General features: G+C 42.5%; 1 protein-coding gene across 3 annotated transcripts; it reads left to right on the top strand.

Moving 5' to 3' along the window:
* The first annotated feature begins 9,747 nt into the window (after positions 1-9,747).
* On the top strand, positions 9,748-19,065 carry LOC115202945 (adhesion G protein-coupled receptor G3). 3 transcript variants are annotated; one of them, XM_029767146.1, is made up of 16 exons: positions 9,748-9,804; positions 10,014-10,133; positions 10,321-10,341; positions 11,094-11,180; positions 11,287-11,457; positions 12,837-13,101; positions 13,333-13,459; positions 13,563-13,691; positions 14,525-14,644; positions 14,816-14,858; positions 14,958-15,058; positions 16,767-16,891; positions 17,167-17,435; positions 17,669-17,759; positions 18,066-18,346; positions 18,745-19,065. In XM_029767146.1, exons 1-16 carry the CDS (start codon positions 9,798-9,800, stop codon positions 18,858-18,860), a joined length of 2,073 nt encoding a protein of 690 aa, XP_029623006.1. In that variant the 5' UTR covers positions 9,748-9,797; the 3' UTR covers positions 18,861-19,065. The 3 variants fall into 3 exon arrangements, with proteins under 3 accessions (XP_029623006.1, XP_029623008.1, XP_029623007.1); XM_029767148.1 differs by having other exon boundaries at positions 18,161-18,346; XM_029767147.1 differs by having other exon boundaries at positions 17,170-17,435.
* The last annotated feature ends 4,542 nt before the right edge of the window (positions 19,066-23,607 follow it).

The raw sequence follows: 23,607 nt of genomic DNA on the forward strand, positions 1-23,607 counted from the left end.
CCTGACAGACATATTGTGTTCTTTCATCCTTCAGTAAAAAAAGCTAACCATTACACTGTCATGAAATAGGATTATATATTGACTATGAAACAAATAGGACATGGCCTGCTTATGAAAGAAAGTTAGATTAATTAAACTGAAAATGGCGAGAACAGGCGTTCGTAGCTAAATGCTTTTGGTTAGCTTAAGAATAATAATTGCATGATTTATCATTCTACGGTATGTATGGATGTAACAGTGCAACGACCCTGGGTTTATAAGCGTGGATATCAACTCTGCCGCACGAGCATTCTTTTGGGGCAGAGTCGATAGCGCGCTGGACTTCGGGCTAGAAGGTCGAGGGTTCGAGGCCTGCTCCCTGCTGTTTCATTACAATATAGTACAATGTTATGAACCGACACTGAATAGTAGGAGCTAACTACTAGCTATGTAAAAGTTGGATGGAAGAACGCCCAGTGCTGCTTACCTGAGATGCCATCATCACAGAGTCCTTCTTTGTAGGTGTCCACTATGACTTCCTTTGTGTCAGAAAGAAATGCTGAAAAGTATTGGTTGTGGCCAAACTGACACTCAAAAAATAGACAAAATGGAGGGTGGTTGATAGCGAAATGAAATTGGAGTTTTGTTTCCAAATACATTTTTTGTTCTCAAAATATTTTTGGGGAATAAAATGCATAAAGTTTTGCGCTCTATTACAAAATATTTGATTGCAGAAAAATGTTTTTACTTTGAAGCCTCGTTTTTGCTTTCAGAACATTTATTTTTGATTGAAAATAAAAAAAGATGCTTTCGGAAAAATTATTTTTGATTGAAAATAAAAACGTTTTGCTCTCGACAAAAAGACATCCATTTGTTGCAAGTTGGGGGGGGCTAATAGCTGAACAATAGACTATTCAACCTTTACTGTGTGGCACACACCTCCCTGCGCTTTGGAGACACTGAAAACTCCGGGGATGGTGTCATTGGAAGCATGACTTACAGAAAGCTGCAGAGAGTGGCACACACAGCGAATAAGAACCAGATATTTGAGCCATACTCCTCCCTCAGCACTTTATGGACCCCATTGTTAATCCCCGTCATAACAGAGGGATTGTCAGTCCCTATCCCCAGGAGGTTCTCTTTTTTAAGACAACACTTCTCGAGGAAAGCCACAAGAGCACAGGCTATAGATTTGGCATCTCCTCCCTCGTTGAGAAGAGTAAGAACGATACGTGCTTTCATGTCAGAGTCTCCAAAAGTCGTTTTTTAATGGAATAGAAACACCAAAATATTAATTAAATTAATTAAGCAAGTACCAGTCAACAGTTTGGACACCTACTCATTCCAGGATTTTTCTTTATTTTAAAAATGTTCTACATTGTAGAATAATAGTAAAGACATCACAACAATGAAATCAGTTAAGAACACATTCTTATTTACAAGGACAGCCTACTCCTTCCTCCCCGTCTGGGAATTGAACCCCGGTCTCCCATCCAGTCTGCACAACACAGGGATTCCTTGGCTAAATAGCCAGTTCTGTACTGCCGAACGTCACGTTGTACAGCGCCATATTTTCCGTTCCATCCTAACAGAAACCCAGAGGGTTTTTCATTTTTCCTGGAATAGAAACACCATAATATTAATCAAATTAATTAAGCAAGTACCAGTCAAACGTTTGGACACACATACTCATTCCAGGATTTTTATTTATTTTTTAGTATTTTCTACTTTGTAGAATAATTGTAAAGACATCACAACTATGAAATAACACATATGGAATCAGTTAAGAACAAATTCTTATTTACAAGGACAGCCTAGTCATACCTCCCCGTCGGGGAATTGACCCCCGGTCTCCCGCGTGCCCTCCCCATCTCTGTTAATCCCAATATCAAATGCTTCTCAAAGATGCCCTCTGGTGGTCAAACTAGCACTAACTTGCAGTAACAGAAAAAATGGCTGACAATTAAATGACATGCCACAGAATGCTGCGGCAGCCCGCAAGGTGTGCCGCAGGATGACGCAACTTTTAAAAGGAGGAACCACTGTATGTCTATCCAAGTTGCTAAATAATTACAATGGCTGCATCTGATGATTCCTCTTTCCAAGAAGAGCTGGACAACAATCTGTTCTTTTACATAGGAACATACAGCCCTTTTTATTTGAGCTGGAAAACAGTGAGAAAAATTATTACAAGACCAGCAAGCAGCGGTGGCAGACTAGACCAGCTAGACCAGGACGGCGAATGACAAACTAATACGTTGTTTTGCTGTTGGTAGCTAGCTAGCAATATAAGTTCCCTATTCAATGCTGGTCTGACCAATCGGAATCGAAGCTTCAAGATTGTTTTGATCACGCGGACTGGGATATGTTCCGGGTTGCCTCTGAGAATAGCATTGACGTACACACGGACAAGGTGACTGAGTTAATCAGGAAGTTTATAGGGGATGTTTTTCCCGCTGTGACTATTAAAACCTTCCCAAACCAAAAACCGTGGATAGATGGCAGCATTCAAGCAAAACTGAAAGTGTGAACCACTGCATTTAACCACGGCAAGGTGACTGGGAATATGGTTGAATACAAACAGTGTTGTTAATCCCTCTGTCAGACACGAGACGTACAGTGGGGGAAAAAAGTATTTGATCCCCTGCTGATTTTGTACGTTTGCCCACTTACAAAGAAATGATCAGTCTATAATTTTGGTAGGTTTATTTGAACAGTGAGAGACAGAATAACAACAAAGAAATCCAGAAAAACGCATGTCAAAAATATTATACAATTATTTGCATTTTAATGAGGGAAATAAGTATTTGAACCCTCTGCAAAACATGACTTAGTACTTGGTGGCAAAACCCTTGTTGGCAATCACAGAGGTCAGACGTTTCTTGTAGTTGGCCTCCAGGTTTGCACACATCTCAGGAGGGATTTTGTCCCACTCCTCTTTGCAGATCTTCTCCAAGTCATTAAGGTTTCGAGGCTGACATTTGGCAACTCGAATCTTCAGATCCCTCCACAGATTTTCTATGGGATTAAGGTCTGGAGACTGGCTAGGCCACTCCAGGACCTTAATGTGCTTCTTCTTGAGCCACTCCTTTGTTGCCTTGGCCGTGTGTTTTGGGTCATTGTCATGCTGGAATACCCATCCACGACCCATTTTCAATGCCCTAGCTGAGTGAAGTATGTTCTCACCCAAGATTTGACGGTACATGGCCCCTTCTATCGTCCCTTTGATGCGGTGAAGTTGTCCTGTCCCCTTAGCAGAAAAACACCCCCAAAGCATAATGTTTCCACATCCATGTTTGACGGTGGAGATGGTGTTCTTGGGGTCATAGGCAGCATTCCTCCTCCTCCAAACACGGCGAGTTGAGTTGATGCCAAAGAGCTCCATTTTGGTCTCATCTGACCACAACACTTTCACCAGTTGTCCTCTGAATCATTCAGATGTTCATTGGCAAACTTCAGACGGGCATGTATATGTATTCTTGAGCAGGGGGTCCTTGCGGGCGCTGCAGGATTTCAGTCCTTCACGGCGTAGTGTGTTACAAATTGTTTTCTTGGTGACTATGGTCCCAGCTGCCTTGAGATCATTGACAAGATCCTCCCGTGTAGTTCTGGGCTGATTCCTCACCGTTCTCATGATTATTGCAACCCCACGAGGTGAGATCTTGCATGGAGCCCCAGGCCGAGGGATATTGACAGTTCTTTTGTGTTTCTTCCATTTGCGAATAATCGCACCAAATTTCCTTCTCACCAAGCTGCTTGGCGATGGTTTTGTAGCCCATTCCAGCCTTGTGTAGGTCTACAATCTTGTCCTTGACATCCGTGGAGAGCTCTTTGGTCTTGGCCATGGTGGAGAGTTTGGAATCTGATTGATTGATTGCTTCTGTGGACAGGTGTCTTTTTTACAGGTAACAAGCTGCGGTTAGGAGCACTCCCTTTAAGAGTGTGCTCCTAATCTCAGCTCGTTACCTGTATAAAAGACACCTGAGAGCCAGAAATCTTTCTGATTGAGAGGGGGTCAAATACTTATTTCCCTCATTAAAATGCAAATCAATTTATAACATTTTTGACACAGTGCCACCGCCACGGCCCGCTCCCAAGGACTGTGGGATCTTGTTCTTTGTGTCCGACCATGAGTAATACCTTTAAGCGTGTAAAACCTCACAAGGCTACTGGCCTCAGAGCATGCGCAGACCGGCTGGCTGAAGTGTTTACGGACATATTCAATCTCTCCCTAACCCAGTCTGCTGTCCCCACTTGCTTCAAGATGTCCACCATTGTTCATGTACCCAAGAAAGCAAAGGTAACTGAACTAGCACTCACTTCTGTCATATAACCTCAACCTTTCCTGACACCCTAGACCCACTTCAATTTGCATATGCCCCAATAGATCCACAGACGATGCAATCGCCATTGCACTGCACACAGCCCTATTCCATTTGGACAAGAGGAATACCTATGTAATAATTCTGTTCATTGACTATAGCTCAGCCTTCAACATCATAGTACCCTCCAAGCTCATCATGCCCTGTGCAACTGGGTCCTGGACTTCCTGACGGGCCGCCCTCAGGTAGTGAAGGTAGGAAACAACATCTCCACTACACTGATCCTCAACACAGGAGCCTCAGAAGGCTGCATGATCAGCCTCCTCCTGTACTCCCTGTTCACCCATGACTGCGTGGCCACGCATGTCTCCAACTCAATCATCAAGTTTGCAGACGACACAATCGTAGTAGGCCTGATTACCAACAATGACGAGACAGCCTACAGGGAGGAGGTGAGAGCCCTGGTGGAGTGGTGCTAGGAAAATAACCTCTCCCTCAACGTCAACAAAACAAAGGAGCTGGTTGTGGACTTCAGCAGATAGGGAGCACGCCCCTATCCATTTTTACATTTACATTTTAGTCATTTAGCAGACGCTCTTATCCAGAGAGACTTACAGTAGTGAATGCATACATTTCATTTCATGCATTTAAAAAAAAAAATTGTACTGGCCCCCCGTGGGAATCAAACCCAAAACCATGGCGTTGCACACACCATGCACTACCAACTGAGCCACAGGGAAGACTATCCACATCGGTGTACACATCACTGACAATCTGAAATGGTCCACCCACACAGACAGTGTGGTGAAGAAGGCACAACAGCGCCTCTTCAACCCCAGGAGGCTGAAGAAATTAGGCTTGTCACCCAAAACCCTCACAATCTTTTACAGATGCACAATTGAGAGCATCCTGTCGGGCTGCATCACCGCCTGGTATGGCAACTGCACCGCCCACAACCGCAGGGCTCTCTGGAGGGTGGTGCGGTCTGAACAACGCATCACCGGTGGCAAACTACCTGCCCTCCACCTACAGCCAAAAAGATCATCAAGGACAAACAACCACCTGAGCCACTGCCTGTTCACCCCGCTACCATCCAGAAGGCGAGATCAGTACATGTGCATCAAAGCTGGGACCAAGAGTCAGAAGCTATTTTTCAATCTCAAGGCCATCAGACTGTTAAACAGCCATCACTAACACAGTGAGGTGGCTGCTACATACAGACTTAAAATAATTGGCCACTTTAATAAATGGATCACAAGACACTTTAATAATACCACTTTAATAATGTTTACATACCTTGCATTACTCATCTCATATGTATATACTGTATTTTTGCCTATGCCGCTCGGTCAGTGCTCATCCATATATTTATATGTATATATTCTTATTCCTGTCACGCCCTGGCCATAGAGAGGGTTTTGTTCTCTATTTTGATTAGGCCAGGGTGTGACTAGGGTGGGCATTCTATGTGCCGTTTTCTATGTTTTGTGTATTTCTTTGTTTTGGCTGGGTATGGCTCTCAATCAGGGACAGCTGTCTATCGTTGTCTCTGATTGGGAGCCATACTTAGGTAGCCTTTTCCCACAGGGTTTTTGTGGGTAGTTGTTTTCTGTCTTGTGTTTTTCACCTGACAGAGCTGTTGCGTTTTGTTCCACTTTGTTTTTGATTCAGTGGGGGGCACACGGGGAGATTGGCGGAGTCAGGCGATAGACCTGAGCCAACTCCCCGTGCTTACCGGAAGCAGTGTGGTACTGGTCAGGCACCGTGTTATGCGCTAAAGCGCACGGTGTCTCCAGTGCGCGCTCATAGCCCGGTGCGCTATAGGCCAGCCCCCCGCAAGTGCCATGTGAGAGTGGGCATCCAGCCAGGGTGGTTTGTGCCAGCTCAGCGCGTCTGGTCTCCAGTACGCCGTTTCGGCCCAGAGTATCCTGCGCCGGCTCTGCGTACTGGGTCTCCGGGGCACTGGGAGGGCTCAGTTCGTCCTGTGCCTGCGCTCCGCCCGTGTCGGGCTACAGTGACAACTTAGCCAGGACGGGTTGTGCAGGCCGTGCGCTCCAGACCTCCAGTGCATCTCCAGGACCCGGTCTATCCTGTGCCTGCTCCAAGAGCCAGGCCTCCTGCATGTCTCCCCAGCCTGGTGAGTCCTGTGCCTGCGCCCAGAGCCAGGCCTCCTGCATGTATCCCCAGCCTGGTGAGTCCTGTGCCTCGCCCAGAGCCAGGCCACCTGCATGTCTCCCCAGCCTGGTGAGTCCTGTGCCTGACTCCAGTCCGGAGCTGCCAGAGTCGCCCGCCTGTCCGGAGCTGCCAGAGTCGCCCGCCGTTCCAGAGCTGCCAGAGTCGCCCGCCTGTCCGGAGCTGCCAGACACGCCCGCCTGTCTGGAGCTGCCAGAGTCGCCCTCCAGTCCAGAGCGCCAGAGTCGCCCGCCTGTTCCGGGGCCCGCTGCGAGGGTCCCCAGTCCGGGGTTGGCGGCGAGGGTCCCCACTCCAGAGGCGCCACCTAAGTGGGCCAAGCCGAAGGTGGAGCGGGGTCCACGTCCCTCACCAGAGCCGCCGCCGTAAGGAAGGCTCCCAATCGTTGTCTCTGATTGGGAGCCATACTTAGGTAGCCTTTTCCCACAGGGTTTTTGTGGGTAGTTGTTATCTGTCTTGTGTTTTTCACCTGACAGAGCTGTTGCGTTTTGTTTCACTTTGTTTTTGATTCAGTGTTCAGAACTAATAAACATGATGAACACGTACCACGCTGCACCTTGGTCCTCTCTTCTTCCAAAGACAACCGTTACAATTCCATTCCTTTACTTAGATTTATGTGTATTAGGTAGTTGTTGTGGAATTGTTAGATTACTTGTTAGATATTGCTGCACCATCGGAACTAGACACACAAGCATTTCTCTACACTCACAATAACATCTGCTAACCATGTGTGTGTGACCAATAAAATGTGATTTGAATTTAAGCAGCGTCTCTCCCACTGGATTGTGGAGGCCATCTCCCTGGCATATAGCAGCAGGGGACAAGGGGTACCTAGCGGTGTACGCCCCCACTCCACCAGGGGTCTGGCAGCGTCTTGGGCATTGTTTAAAGGGTTGACTATAGGAGATATTTGTGCTGTGGAGAGTTGGGCATCACCACACACTTTTGTGAGGTTTTATCACTTGGATATCACTCCTCCCAGTATTGCCCACAGGGTGTTTACAGCTGGGACAGGGGAAAGTCACTAGCCAGCGCAATACCCAGAATGCCGCAGCTGGTGGGGTCAGGACTGGGTGGTCTGCAATGGGCCATTTAATTTATGCTTAGCACAAATATAAATCAACACGTAAATTGTTGGTACTGTGTTTCATGAGCTGAAATAAAAGAACCCAAACAATTTCCAAAGGCACATAAAGCTTATTTCTCTCAAATTTTGTGCACAAATTTGTTTACATCCCTTTTTGTGAGCATTTTTCCTTTGCCATGATAATACTTCCACCTGACAGGTGTGGCATAACAAGAAGCTTAATGAAATGACATTATCATTACACGGGTGCACCTTGTGCTGGGGACAATAAAAGGCCACTGTAAAATGTGCAGTTTTGTTACACAATAAAATGCCACAGATGTCGCAGGTTTTGAGGGAGTGTGCAGTTGGCATGCTGACTGCAAGAATGTCCACCAGAGCTGTTGCCAGATAATTGAATGTTCATTTCTCTACCGTAAGCCGCCTCCAATGTCGTTTTAGAGAATTTGGCAGTACGTCCAACCATCCTCATAACCGCAGACCACGTGAATAGCGTTGTGTGGGCGAGCAGTTTGCTGATGTCAATGTTGTGAACAGAGTGCTCCATTTTAGTGGTGGGGTTATGGTATTGGCAAGCATAAGCTATGGACAACAAACACAATTGCATTTTATCGATGGCAATTTGAATGCACAAAAATACCGTGACGAGACTCAGTTAAAGGCCTAATAACACTATTTTTCTGTGTTTTATATATATTTCCACACTATGGGGTTGGAATAATACTGTGAAATTGTGAAAATTATGATAATGCCATTTTAGTGCAAAATAGGGGTGTGCCGACATGGACATACTGGTATATGTAAATTGACAGTTGATTGTCGGATCGGATCAGATGATACTCGTGATCAGAAGAAACTGAAGTGTTTCAATATACCCAAATAGATGTTGGCAAAATAGCTCTCTGCAGTTCTCACTGCAAAAAAACTGCAGATTAGGAGCAACGTGTGGAGGGGTGTGTGTCTGTGTCTGTGTGTCCTCAACTTGCAGCAGGCAGCCAAGTTTGCTGTCACTCAGTCAGAATGTGCATTAGAGTTTCATCTTTTTTCTCTACCCTTGCCCCACTTGTTAGGTATTATGCACATTGATAGATTGATAGTAAACGTCCTCACCATGTGATTTATAATGGTAACAGGCAGCAACAATCTAAATGATCAGACCGAAAACATTAGAGGAAAAGTGATCGGGTGAAATTATGAAGCAAGTGAACAGAGAACAACAGCTTCACTCTATCTAATCAGAGCAGCAGGATCAACGTACAGCCAGCCTTCTGTTTACAGACAGGTAAACTAGCCAGTTGAGTTACTTAGACCACGCACGTGACTGACTCAAAGACAGGACAGTATGGTTTAGAAACTCTGTGACTGACTGACATGAGAAAGATGCTTGCTGGCAGGTGGTGATGGGTCATTCAGGGCAAGTAGGGCAGAGCCCCACCGGTTTTGAGCCTCACCTGTTAATCCCCCCAAAAAAATATGTGTCACATATCATTTAGCAAACAATGTAAAAAATAATAATAATTGAGTTAATAAAGTTGCATACTAACATGGTCTCTTTTTTGCTTTGTTGAGTAAAGCAGCTCCAAAATGCAGGTGTTTCATTCTAGCTCAGTGCTTTATGTGGTGGCAGCCAGCGGAAAATACGGAGCGTAGGGGTTGGTCATTTTCTCTAGTTGCGCCGTGATTGGCTCAGTGTTCTGTCACTCATGGGGACACTACGTCACCACAAAATGTATGGTTAGAGCTCGAAAATTCAAGCCCCTTGGGTGCTGCCATAGACTTACATTAGAAGTGCCCATCCAAGAAGGCTCAAGGTCATTGGCCACAGATAAAATGACATCAAATCACATTATATCTACAGTTGCTTTGATTGGACTGATCATGTCAACATCATACTTTCAAAATGTTTTTTCTTTGTATTATCTTTTACCAGATCTAATGTGCTATATTCTCCTACATTAATTTAACATTTCCACAAACATCAACGTGTTTCCTTTCAAATGGTTTCAATCATATGCATATCCCTGCTTCAGGTCCTGAGCTACAGGCAGTTAGATTTGGGTATGTCATTTTAGGCGAAAATTGGGAAAAAAAGGGGCGGATCCTTAAGAGGTTTTTAACCACCACATGCAAAACATTGAATTTATCCTCCCTTGATATTGACTTCTCTCCGTCAGAGTCACAGAGCGGTGTGAGTGTGGAGGTTATAGAAATCAATTCATATGAAAGGTAAGTTGAACACCTTCTGCAACATGTGTTTTAAGTTGATTAACAAAATGTATGAATACTGAATATGAATATGACACTTTACGCAAGGTTATGTACCATTGAAATATGGCTCACGTGATTATATCTCCGTATAGTTCCCCTGCGGCCAGCTATTTATTTCCGAAGATCTTTCCTGAAATCTCATAATGTTGTCTTTTTCAAATTTACAGTTCCATCTTCATCTAATATGTTTCAAATTTCACAATTTGGCTATGGCGTTTTTGTGTTGGTGGTTTATTTCTTTGTGTCCGGGGTTTATAAAGCATCCTCTTCAAAACAACTTTGTCCTGGTGAGTAAAGGCCAATGTGTTGACTAACTAACTAACTAGTCTAATGTATTGAAATATCTCTTCTCACTCCAAATTCACAATATTCAAATTTGTTCTTCTCTGGATGTTTAATAGGCCAATGAAATAGTGCACTTTTTGCCACAAAAAATACCTAATTTCTGAAACTTTTTTTCATTTGTTTGGTTAGACTTCAAAGAGAATGGAACATGTAAGTATCTTTTCACCTTAATTGTACTATGCGACCTGTCTTGTCAGTGGAGAGGACATTCATGCGTCCTGCTGCTCTCAACCTTATTTTACTAAACAGTAGTACCTGTGCAGAGTTCATGTGCAGCTGATTTTTTTTGCTAAATAGTTTTCCAGTCGCAGAATGATTGGGGTAGACCCATTTCAACATATTTGAAATATTTCAACATATTTCAGAATTATATTACTTTTGTGTGTAATGATCACAACTGACACAACAAATCTGACCAGCTCCACAACAGTATTACAGTATTAACAACGGATGTTTAGTCATGTTCATTGGTATTCCAATTACAAGTGATGCCATTTTGTCGTCAATTTGATGCATTTTCTAGGTCCATTGTTGATTAATATGACAAACAAAATACTTGTATATACTGTAATGTGTTCCTTTGACTGTTATTACCTTCACATTTTTTGGGGGGATCTATTTCCTCAGATACATTGACAACATCTTTCATGATGGTGAACTATGCATCTTCTTTTAGTCAAGTGGTGTTATTGACAAACAATTTAGTACTTATTACTAAATGATTAAATACAACACATTATGATATATTATCATTGAGACTGATTCATAATTGAATAATCATGAAAGCATTTCTTGTGTTTTTGAATAACTAAAAGACAGTACCCTTTAGTTTGTATTAAGCTGAATAAACTTCAGTAAGTCATGGAATACTGTTCGGTGATTGCATCAACTGTTTGTTTCAGATTGTATCAGATTCTTTGAGAAATCTCAAATAAAGTCTGCAGCAGATCATCATACAATACCTTCTGTGGATGGAAACATTTCTGACAGTAAGTTCAACTATATTCTAGCTATTTATTTGATCCTATTTCTGTCACAAGTGAAACAGGGAACATGTGAAACTCAGCTGTGCTAAATGTATTGCCTTTCTTTCAGGGCATGAATGCTTCTGCACTTATGATATTTCCAGTCTTACAGGGATGTGTACTTTAATAATAGAAATAAGAAATACCCAGCAGTGCATGCATATTGGCCCAGGAGAGGTGTCATTTTCCTTCACAAGGAGCACAAACTACACACTTCCTGAATTGTCATCTGGATGTTCAGGTAATTTTGTTACAGCAAAGTGCATTTTCTCGACCTTGATGTCCAACTGCTGAAAACACTATTGCAAATCTGAGTAACATGTTCGTATTAATAAATTTAAACTTTATTCTATATTTTAAACTATATTTCAAATTCATTCATATGCTGATGACACTGTCATGTCCTCTATCGCTTCAACGGCAGACCAAGCATTATCACTATTGGAGACAGATTTTAAGATATTACAAGGGCCTTTTATACAGCTGAAACTTGTTTTAAATGCAAAGAAAACACATTTTATGATTTTTAATAGGTTCAAAAAGTTGGTTGAAAATACACTTGCACTTACGAGCTTAGATAGTTCTCGAATTAATCAGGTCTCTGCATATAAATACTTAGGGATATGGTTGGATGATAAACTGTCTTTTAAAATGCATATTGACGAACTTTGTAAACGGCTAAAAATCAAGCTAGGCTTCCTCTATAGAAACAGGACATGTTTGTTCTCTACAAATAGATGACAAATTGTGCAAGCTACTTTTATGTCTGTTATAGATTATGGGGATATTATCTACATGCTACGGCATCAACACTTAAATCGCTGGATGCTACTTATCATTGCGCACTTAGGTTTATTATGGGTGCTAGCTACAGAACTCACCACTGTGTTTTATATCAAAATGTAGGTTGGACTTGGCTGTCCATGAGACGAGAACAACATGCTCTCGTGTTTGTCTATAAAGCACTTCTGAATAAACTACCTTCTTATTTATCATCACTTATCAATATTATAATTATAATTCCTAAAACCAGGTCTCAAGCATGGATTACACTTGAGGCCCATGCGATTTCCACAGAGTTGGGTATGGCTGCCTTTTCTGTTACGCTCCTTGCCTATGGAATAGCCTGCAGACTAAACTTAAACTTGAGACTCTTGTCCCCCTTGCCCATTTTAAACATTTATTGGAGGATTTTTATTTTTGTATTGCTTGTAACTGTTTTGGGTAATGCAAGTTATTGTGCTGTTAGGGGAATAACCTATGTGTAAATGTAATAATCTGTTGCTGTATTTTTTTGTGTTATCTGTGATCGTTTTGTTTGTCTTGTGTAGTTTCTTAATCATAGTACCTAAACTGTATGTGTAAACATGTATACGCAGGGCCCAGCTGTAAAAGAGACCTTGGTCTCAGTCTGTGTTCCTTGTTGAAATAGAGGTATAATAATAATAATAATAATTCAGGTTATTCTTAAATGTAGGAAACAAACACGACCCATTTGCCAAGAGGAATCATGTGTAGATTATCTAGCCTTCTACTGTCATGAACCATAATAAAGCATGTGGTTTTTACTCAGTGTAAGTTGATTTGACCAATACAATGGACTCTGTTCTCTACGTACAGGCTGCACCATCAACATCATGCAGCAAAATATTACTGACTGCAAAGAAATGCCTCTAATGGAATGTGTGGCTCAACGGACCTTGATTAGCATGAGAAATCATCCCACTACTAGTCAGACCCCATACAGTGTGAGAGAATGTGATTCTGAAAACATTGGACAGACTTATACAAATAATGACCTGACCTCTGTTGATGAATTGATCAGAAAATGTAAAGGAAAGGAAGAAACACTAAAGAATGTCCAGGACTTGCATTCCATAAAAAAGTTAGTCCACTTATAATTTGAACTGAAAGCAGGGCCGGCCCTAGCCTTTTGGGGCTCTAAGCAAAATTGTGTTGCTTATGTCACTTATGCCTAGGGCCGGCCCTGACTGAAATGTATTTGTAATGTAATTTGAGCTATGTCAATGTTTGACTGACAACTAAACATATTTTCATGGGTTCTTTTTTGGCTGGATTATTCAGAACTGTGATTGTTTTTGTTTCCCTACAACAGCACATTTTACAACGTTACCAAGCAGGGACCTCAGAAAGTGACCCTTGACAGCCTTAAAGGCTCAGTGACATCACATAAGAAGAACAATTTGCTCATATTTAGAATGTCTCTACCCTCCACCAATAATGTGAGCATCAACGAAATGGAGACATGGAAAGAGAGAGAGGTCAAAAGCAAAATGTGGATATCGCCAGTCACCACATTTATAACTCTTTCTCCATCTCCACCAGGTCGAGTTGGAGAAGATGGATGACATTTGGTTGGAGATTCCTACTGATGCTTTGAATGATGCTATGGGAGACACGAAAGAGGAAGTTAACCTGGGAGTATTTTGGTTTGAGAATGACAGCCTGTTCCCGGTAAAACAACAGTAACAACTACATCTCAGAGATAACTAATGAAACAGACCTGCCCTCATAACACATGTAGAAATATGTGACTCACCACCCGAATTCGGTTTTATGTAGCAAAATTTGAAATAGTTTTTTTACATTGGTAAAAAGTAGAGACTCAGAGCTACAAAATGGTATATCATACACTACATTTTTGAGGAGCAATGGGAAAGTAATTCTGCTTTGAAAGTTTCAAGACATCCTCATTTTAACAAAAGCCCAGAAAAACATCTGTGGTACTTTCTCATTTAGCTCCAGTATGTGAATCATGTAGTGACAACACATTGGTACAAACATACACTGACGGAGTGCACATTTTAATAAAGTCCTTAAGCAAACTGCATCGTGACAGCCTGTTATGGAAAGTAGCTCTATTTGAGCATGTTGACAGTTTCCTGGAAAGACCCAACAACCACTTGTATCTCTGTCATCTATGTAAAGTTATAATGCAAACTTCTGCCTGCTCTACCACTATTCATTGACATGCTACTATGCTAGCTACCAGTCACACTATGCTCAAAATACACTACAATATAACCTGTTGACTTAACTTCAAATAAAAGAGAACAAGTTTACTGAGAAATATGTTGTTGCTTGTTGTTATGACTCAAATATGACTCAAATATCATGCCCAGTGCCTATAGAAACGTATATCCTTTAAAGTATTTGGTTCTGAGGAAAATTGTGGTCCTCTCTGACATTATATATATATATATATATATATATATATATATAATGTCAGAGGATATATATATAATGTCAGAGAGGATATATATATCCTCTCTTCTGATCCCTACTAGGTGATGGAGAACAACACTGAGCTCCTAAACAGTCGAGTGGTATCCATCAATGTGGGAGAGGACATCTCAGGCCTCAGTAACTATATTAATATCACATTCCGCTTCCAGAATGCATCACTGGTTAGTGAGCCGTGCATATTTACATCACAATCAACCATCAAACTCTCTTTTTTAAATATTCTTTCACCTGTCTGCAATCTATCAATTGCTTGACAGCTCCAAAAATGTTTATGATATGGTGTGGATTGGAATAGGTGAAGGGGACTAATCAGGTTCTATTCTCTCTGGTAGGAAAACATATCACTAACATGTGTATTCTGGGATGGTGAAAATGGTAGTATTACTTATTAACTAACCAAAATAGTTTTATGAAGCACTGTATACAACAAAATGATATGTTGAAACTATTTTAATGCTTGTCTTTGTTTCACAGGTAAAGTTGCACATTGGAATTCCTCTGGATGTGTCACTAAGAAACAGGAAAATGAAACCGTATGCTCTTGTAACCACCTTTCATTCTTCGCTGTGCTTATGGTGAGAAATAATTTGTTGTGATCTCACTTTAACGTTCTTTCGATCAATTGATTAACCTCCCTGGGCACACCTAGTCAACAGCCAGTGGAATCGTGTGGCGCGAAATACAAATACCTCAAAAATGCTTTAACTTCAATTTCTCAAATATTTGACTATTTTACACCATTTTAAAGACAAGACTCTCATTAATCTAACCACATTGTCCGATTTCAAAAAGGCTTTACAGTGAAAGCAAAACATTAGATTATGTCAGGAGAGTACCCTGCCAAAAATAATCACACAGCCATTTTCAAAGCAAGCATATATGTCTCAAAAACCAAAACCACAGCTAAATGCAGCAGTAACCTTTGATGATCTTCATCAGATGACACTCCTAGGACATTATGGTATACAATACATGCATGTTTTGTTCAATCAAGTTCATGATTATATTTTAGCATGTGATGTTCAGAACTAGCATACCCACCGCAAACTTCCGGTGAATTTACTAAATTACTCACGATTAACGTTCACAAAACACATAACAATTATTTTAAGAATTATAGATACAGAACTCCTTTATGCAATCGCGGTGTCAGATTTTAAAATAGCTTTTTGGCGAAAGCACATTTCGCAATATTCTGAGTACATAGCCCGGCCATCACGGCTAGCTAATTTGACACCCACCAAGTTTGGCCCTCACTAAACTCAGATTTACTATAAGAAAAATTGGATTACCTTTGCTGTTCTTCGTCAGAATGCACTCCCAGGACTTCTACTTCAACAACAAATGTTGTTTTGGTTCCAGATAATCCATAGTTATATTCAAATACCTCCGTTTTGTTCGTGCGTTCAGGTCAGTATCCGAAGGGTGATGCGCGAGCGCATTTCGTGACAAAAAATGTCAAAATATTCTATTACCGTACTTCGAAGCATGTCAAACGCTGTTTAAGATAAATTTTTATGCTATTTTTCTCGTAAAATAGCGATAATATTCCAACCGGGCAACGTTGTATTCATTCAAAGGCTGAAAGAAAAAAATTGAGAATTCTCATGAACGCGCATCTCCAGTGTCACTGTTCCCAGCCTGACCACTCACAAACAGAGCTGCTGTACTTCGCCCAAAGACTGCAGACACCCCATTACACTTTCTGGCGCCTTCTGAGAGCCAATGGAAGCCTTAGAAAATGTCACATTACAGCAGAGATGCTGTATTTTCGATAGAGATGCCACAGAAGGAAAACAAATTGTCAGACAGGGCACTTCCTGTATGGAATCTTCTCAGGTTTTGGCCTGCCATATGAGTTCTGTTATACTCACAGACACCATTCAAACAGTTTTAGAAACTTTAGAGTGTTTTCTATGCAAATCTACTAATTATATGCATATTCTCATTTGTGGGCAAGAGTAGTAACCAGTTTAAATCGGGTACGTTTTTTATCCGGCCGTGCAAATACTGCCCCCTAGCCCCAACAGGTTAAGGGCTTGATTCAAATCGTATTGTGGAAGATCTGCAGTATAGCGCAATTTAAATTTAAGTGCAATGTTCCCGTGTTCGCGGAGCCTCCATTCACGCTAAGTGACTTACATGTCCGATCAATCTGAAATTACCTTTACATTTCAATCGTGCTATACCACGATACGGACTAATTTAAGCCCAACATTGAACACTCAATCAAAGTGTGACCTAGCCACTGTGTGTGTGTGTGTGTGTGTGTGTTGACGGCAGTCTCCGGGCAGTGTCTCTAGTGACAATCTGAGCTCCTCCTCTGTGTGGTTGCTGACGTTGTTGTCCAGGGTGGGCTGTGGAATATCCCTCTGTTTCCTGTGTCTGACTCTCCTCATCCACCTCAGGTCAGATTCTATCGACAAACTAATACTTATGTCCACGACATGTAAACGATGAGCCACCACACACAATGCCTCTCAGACAGAACATCCTCATTGGAAAAACAAGTTTTGAGATTCAAAGTACCCTTTTTACATCAGCAGTTGTCATACAGTGCTTTTACAGTAACCTGACCCCAAAGAGTTAGTAGAAGGAACCTAGATAGGAACTGCCATAACAATGAGATTTGCTATATTGTTGATTTTCACAATAGATTTAATTATAACTTCCCTTCCTCCAGAAGGGGTAAATCTGATGATTCCCTATGCGTCCACATCCACCTGTGCGTGGCGTTGTTGTGCCTCAACCTGACCTTCCTCATCAACGGCAGCCTGGCCTCCCTTGGTGTCCACGGCCTGTGTGTTGCTATGGCAGCAGCCACCCACTACTCCCTGCTGTGCACCCTCACCTGGTTCTCCCTAGAAGGCTTTCACCTCTACCTGCTCATCATCCGGGTCTTCAGCATCCACGTCAACAGATACCTCCTCAAACTGTGCCTGGTTGGATGGGGTGAGTGCAGTAAGGCAACAGTGAAGACAAGTATGATTAGACTAGGCGTGATCAGTGAGAAGTGAAACAGTTTCACCCAGCTGCACATGGTATTGTCCAGCTTGATCACCTCTGAGCTGGAGGGATCTCTGGATCTCTTCAGCTTTCATTCATGTATTTAAAGTATCTACGCTGTCTCTTGGTGTTTGACTCAACTGGGGCAATTCAATGAATACTTTCCTAATCTCTTTCAGGAATACCTGGTATAGTAGTTACCATAATTGCCGCTTGTGGCAAATATGGAGAATACAACAAATACCAGCAAGACGGTGGTGCTGTTAAAATGTAAGTAATATCGTGATAATTATATGGATTTTCCTATCACCAATGACTCCCTTTCTCTCTGTAAAATACTGACTGATTGACTGTGTCCCTGTCTTTATATGTACGTGACTGTGTCTGTGACTCTCCCCTTCTCTCTCTCTCTGTCTGTCTGTCTGTCTGTCTGTCTGTCTGTCTGTCTGTCTGTCTGTCTGTCTGTCTGTCTGTCTGTCTGTCTGTCTGTCTGTCTGTCTGTCTGTCTGTCTGTCTGTCTGTCTGTCTGTCTGTCTGTCTGTCTGTCTGTCTGTCTGTCTGTCTGTCTGTCTGTAGGTGCTGGTTGACTGACTCTGCTCTGACCACGGTGTCCTTTTCGTACTTTGTGCTGATATTCGTGGTGAACGTGCTGTGCTTTGGGTCTGTGACAGTGAAGGTGATGAGGGCCCACCGTCAGAGTCCTGTCCTGAGGGAGAGGAATATGAGCAGGGGGACAGTACTCAGTCTGCTGGGTCTGGCCTGGCTCCTGGGGGTCTCCTGGGGGGTCCTGCTCTTCCAGTTTGGCCCCCTGAAGGAGACAGCCTTCTACATCTTCTGCACTGTCAACTCTCTCCATGGTGAGATAAGAAACAGCCCTTATTCTCATTCACATCAGGTAAACACACATGCACACATACAAACACAGTAGTCAATTTGTGCGGGAGCACAATCCGATGCAAAGTCAATGATAAAAATCATCATGGTAATTTAACTGATGTTAATGTAATAGTACATAGATCTAGGAGTATGGAAAACATATTTACATTGGTCTATGTAAAAGCATGCCCTTATAAAACACTGTAGGTAATGTCCTGATTGTGGCATTGATTGTGGCAGATTAACAACCCAGTCAAATAATGTGGTCTATGGTCAGGGACCTACAGTATGTTCTATTACACTACTGTGAGTCACTATTGTATAGAAAGCCAGACGTATCATCTTGTAATTCAGTCAAAATGCTTATTACAACCTACAGGCCTCTTCCTGTTTCTACGCTATTGGTCTTTAACTCGGCCAGAGAAAGAATCTGTCTCCACGGCAACCACTGTAACTTCTTCAAGGGAGATGCATCCAGCTGAGGCCAGTCCCTGACTAACATGGTTATACCTTTTACTACTAATACCACTGCTTCCATTATATTACCACAGAAGCACAATATTTAGTATGTGGGTTTTTAACATACCACTACAGGCAAACATAAGAATAAATTAAAGCGTAATCACAAAAATAAAAATGTGTTTCCAGGTTTGCGCGTAAGCTTACTGTGCTCATTAAAAAAAACAAAAAAACTTTTCAATGTTGTGCTGTTTATTTCACTTTTTTGCTGTGCATTTTGTTCTATTCTGTGACACACCTTCCATGCATATTCACTTTTGATGCGTATAGTCCGAGGCAAATAGGCAACATATCTATTAGGTTCAAATTATTTCCATCCCCATCTCTGAAAAGAATAAAATACGTTTGGCTATCCGATCTATCACTCACCATGGTGCATGAGGGTAAGATGGAGTGATCAACTGTCAAGTGGTGCCTTTCCGTTTCTTTGATTGTCATCAAAAATCCTCTGAAAGATAATGTCCTTTTGTAGTCCATCTGTTACATTTTGGATAACTTTGATTTCTTTGGTTTTTGCAGAATAGACCTACAGTATATAGCCTCCTAGCCTAGGGGATACCTGAGATAACATTAAGCCTATATTAGTCAAGTAGATGGTACCTTATCATAACATAACTATATTTGCAGGGATGTGAATTGAATTGTTACAAATTTCTTTTTTTTTTGATTGTGTAATTTGTGTAAATAATGTATTTGTGTGTCATTGCCAGGTGTGTCATTGCCAGGTGTGTCATTGTGTATGCAAGAACAGTGAAGACAAGCAACTCAAAAAGCTGCCCTATTAATCTTGTTTATGGATAATACAAAATATCCTACCTAGATAAGCATTGTTGTTTTCAGAGTTTTCAGAGTACAAGTGAGTACAATTTTACTGTAGGCTGTAAACTACACAGACCATGTTATTTGAATAATGACGCAAAAGCCCTGGTATTTGAACGTTTCATTCCATTTGGATCAGTTGTGGGACTACTCTGGACAGATTATAGAAAGGCACAGTAGCAGGCCAGTCTGTATTTTTTACTTCTGATACTGGTTAGCTGTCTTTTGCTGATCATCATTCTCCCAAGTCGGCATTCAGAAAGTATTTATACCCCTTGACTTATTCCACATTTTGTTGTGTTCCCGCCTGATTTCAAAATGTATTAAATATATATTGGTTCTCACCCCTCTACACACAATATCAAATAATGGCAAAGTAAAACATATATGTTTTTAGAACATTTTGCAAATGCTTTTAAAATGAAATACAGAAATATAAAATGTACACAGGGGCACAACTTTTTTTTAGAAGTGGGGGAACATAACCTGCCCTGGGGTCTGCCTTTTTTGGCATCTAAAGCTAATTTCCTGCATTTCTACACAATCTAATATGACCCATGGTCTTTCTAGTCGTCTCTAAGCAAAAAATGCCCACAGTCATCATGCTAGGGAAGAGATGCTATGTTTACGTGATTGATAAGACTGAACTAGATCAAATGTAATTCAATAATCAATATTGTGTTGCACCTTTAACCAATAGCCTAACAAATGATCAACTCTTTAAAAAATGAAGTACAACTACTTTTGGTTGACATTATTAAGACATCCTCTATGTGAAATTTCAGTCAGACTACCCAGCCAGCCCGAGCCGCCTGCACACCCGACCCTCGCCAGTCTAGTCAATAACTCAACTCTCTCCCCAACACAATTTCCTTCCCACCTTTTTTTCCCCAAGGGAAAGGTTTGAAAAAAAAATACAAAAAAACACTCCTTTTGTCATACTGTATTCCATATAAGGCATCCAGACCTTATGAAAGTTGCCCAGTATAACCTTAATCTTGTAATAAATCAAATCTAGTGAGACATAACTTGACATTCCTGCCATCCATTGTGACATTGTGTGAGGATAAGCAACCTTGCAATTAATGGCAATGCATTTCTTAACAGCTACACTCTAAATTATACTTAACATAGTTACATCTGATAACAGTTTCCAGTATCTACATTTCAGTACAAACAAAACCCGGGAGAAGGGAGAATCTGTAGACATAATGAGATAAAAAGAACATCCGCCTTACCAGAATTCAGCCAGCCTTCACAAGACCATAACATATGGAAGTACGGTGAGCTCAAAAAGTATTGGGACAGTGACCCTTTTTGTTGTCGTTCCAGCACTTTTGAAATTATACAATGAATATGAGGTTAAAGTGCAGACTGTCAGCTTTAATGTGAGGCTATTTACATCCATATCAGGTTTAGCACTTTTTGTACATAGTCCCCACATTTTAGGGGACCAAAAATATTGGGAAAAATTCACTTATACACTAACACGAACAAAAGTATGTGGACACCTGCTCATCGAACATCTCATTCCAAATTCATGGGAATTAATATGGAGTTGGTCCCCCCTTTGCTGCTATTACAGCCACTCTTCTGGGAAGGCTTTCCACTAGATGTTGGAACATTGTTGCAGGGACTTGCTTCCATTCAGCCACAAGAAGATTAGTGAGGTTGAGCACTGATGTGGCGCAATTAGGCCTTGCTCGCATTCGGCGTTCCAATCCATCCCAAAGGTGTTCGATGGGGTTGAGGTCAGGGCTCTGTGCAGGCCAGTCAAGTTCTTCGACACCAATTTCAACAAACTATTTCTGTATGGACCTCACTTTGTGCACAGGGGCATTGTCATGCTGAAACAGGAAAGGGCCTTAACCAAACTGTTTCCACAAAGTTGGAAGCACAGAATTGTCTAGAATGTCATTGTATGCTGATTTCCCTTCACTGGAACTAAGGGGCCTAGCCCGAACCATGAATAAAAGCCCCAGACAATTATTCCTCCTCCACCAAACTTTACAGTTGCCACTATGCATTCAGGCAGGTAGTGTTCTCCTGGCATCCACCACACCCAGATTCGTCCGTCAGACTGCCAGATAGTGACGCGTGATTCATCACTCATTCATCACGTTTCACTGCTCCAGAGTGCAATGGCGGCAAACTTTACACCACTCCTGTCGACGCTTGGCATTGCACATCTTAGGCTTGTGTGCATCTGCTCGGCCACGGAAACCCATTTCATGATGCTCCCGACGAACAGTTATTGTGCTGATGGTCCTTCCAGAGGCAGTTTGGAACTCAGTAGTGAGTGTTGCAACCGAGCACAGCACTCGGCTGTCCCGTTCTGCAAGCTTGTGTGGCTTACCACTTTGCGGCTGAGCCGTTGTTGCTCCTACACGTTTCCACTTCACAATAACAGCTCTGGCAGGGAAGACATTTTACGATCTGACTTGTTAGAAAGGTGGTGTCCTACGACGGTGCCACGTTAAAAGTCACTGAGTTCTTCAGTAAGGCCATTCTATGCCAATGTTTGTCAATGTATATATTTACATTTACATTTACATTTACATTTAAGTCATTTAGCAGACGCTCTTATCCAGAGCGACTTACAAATTGGTGCATTCACCTTATGATATCCAGTGGAACAACCACTTTACAATAGTGCATCTAAATCTTTTAAGGGGGGGGGGGTTAGAAGGATTACTTCATCCTATCCCAGGTATTCCTTAAAGAGGTGGGGTTTCAGGTGTCTCCGGAAGGTGGTGATTGACTCTGCTGTCCTGGCGTCGTGAGGGAGCTTGTTCCACCACTGGGGTGCCAGAGCAGCGAACAGTTTTGACTGGGCTGAGAGGGAACTGTGCTTCCTCAGAGGTAGGGAGGCGAGCAGGCCAGAGGTGGATGAACGCAGTGCCCTTGTTTGGGTGTAGGGCCTGATCAGAGCCTGAAGGTACGGAGGTGCCGTTCCCCTCACAGCTCCGTAGGCAAGCACCATGGACTTGTAGCGGATGCGAGCTTCAACTGGAAGCCAGTTTAGAGAGCGGAGGAGCGGGGTGACGTGAGAGAACTTGGGAAGGTTGAACACCAGACAGGCTACGGCGTTCTGGATGAGTTGTAGGGGTTTAATGGCACAGGCAGGGAGCCCAGCCAACAGCGAGTTGCAGTAATCCAGACGGGAGATGACAAGTGCCTGGACTAGGACCTGCGCCGCTTCCTGTGTGAGGCAGGGTCGTACTCTGCAAATGTTGTAGAGCATGAACCTACAGGATCGGGTCACCGCCTTGATGTTAGTGGAGAACGACAGGGTGTTGTCCAGGGTCACGCCAAGGTTCTTAGCACTCTGGGAGGAGGACACAAGGGAGTTGTCAACCGTGATGGCGAGATCATGGAACGGGCAGTCCTTCCCCGGGAGGAAGAGCAGCTCTGTCTTGCCGAGGTTCAGCTTGAGGTGGTGATCCGTCATCCACACTGATATGTCTGCCAGACATGCAGAGATGCGATTCGCCACCTGGTTATCAGAAGGGGGAAAGGAGAATATTAATTGTGTGTCGTCTGCATAGCAATGATAGGAGAGACCATGTGAGGATATGACAGAGCCAAGTGACTTGGTGTATAGTGAGAATAGGAGAGGGCCTAGAACAGAGCCCTGGGGAACACTAGTGGTGAGAGCACGTGGTGCGGAGACAGATTCTCGCCACTCCACCTGGTAGGAGCGACCTGTCAGGTAGGACGCAATCCAAGCGTGGGCCGCGCCGGAGATGCCCAGCTCGGAGAGGGTGGAGAGGAGGATCTGATGGTTCACAGTATCAAAGGCAGCAGATAGGTCTAGAAGGATGAGAGCAGAGGAGAGAGAGTTAGCTTTAGCAGTGCGGAGAGCCTCCGTGATACAGAGAAGAGCAGTCTCAGTTGAATGCCC

Source organism: Salmo trutta, chromosome 12 (assembly GCF_901001165.1).
Source record: "Salmo trutta chromosome 12, fSalTru1.1, whole genome shotgun sequence".
NCBI lineage: Eukaryota > Metazoa > Chordata > Actinopteri > Salmoniformes > Salmonidae > Salmo > Salmo trutta.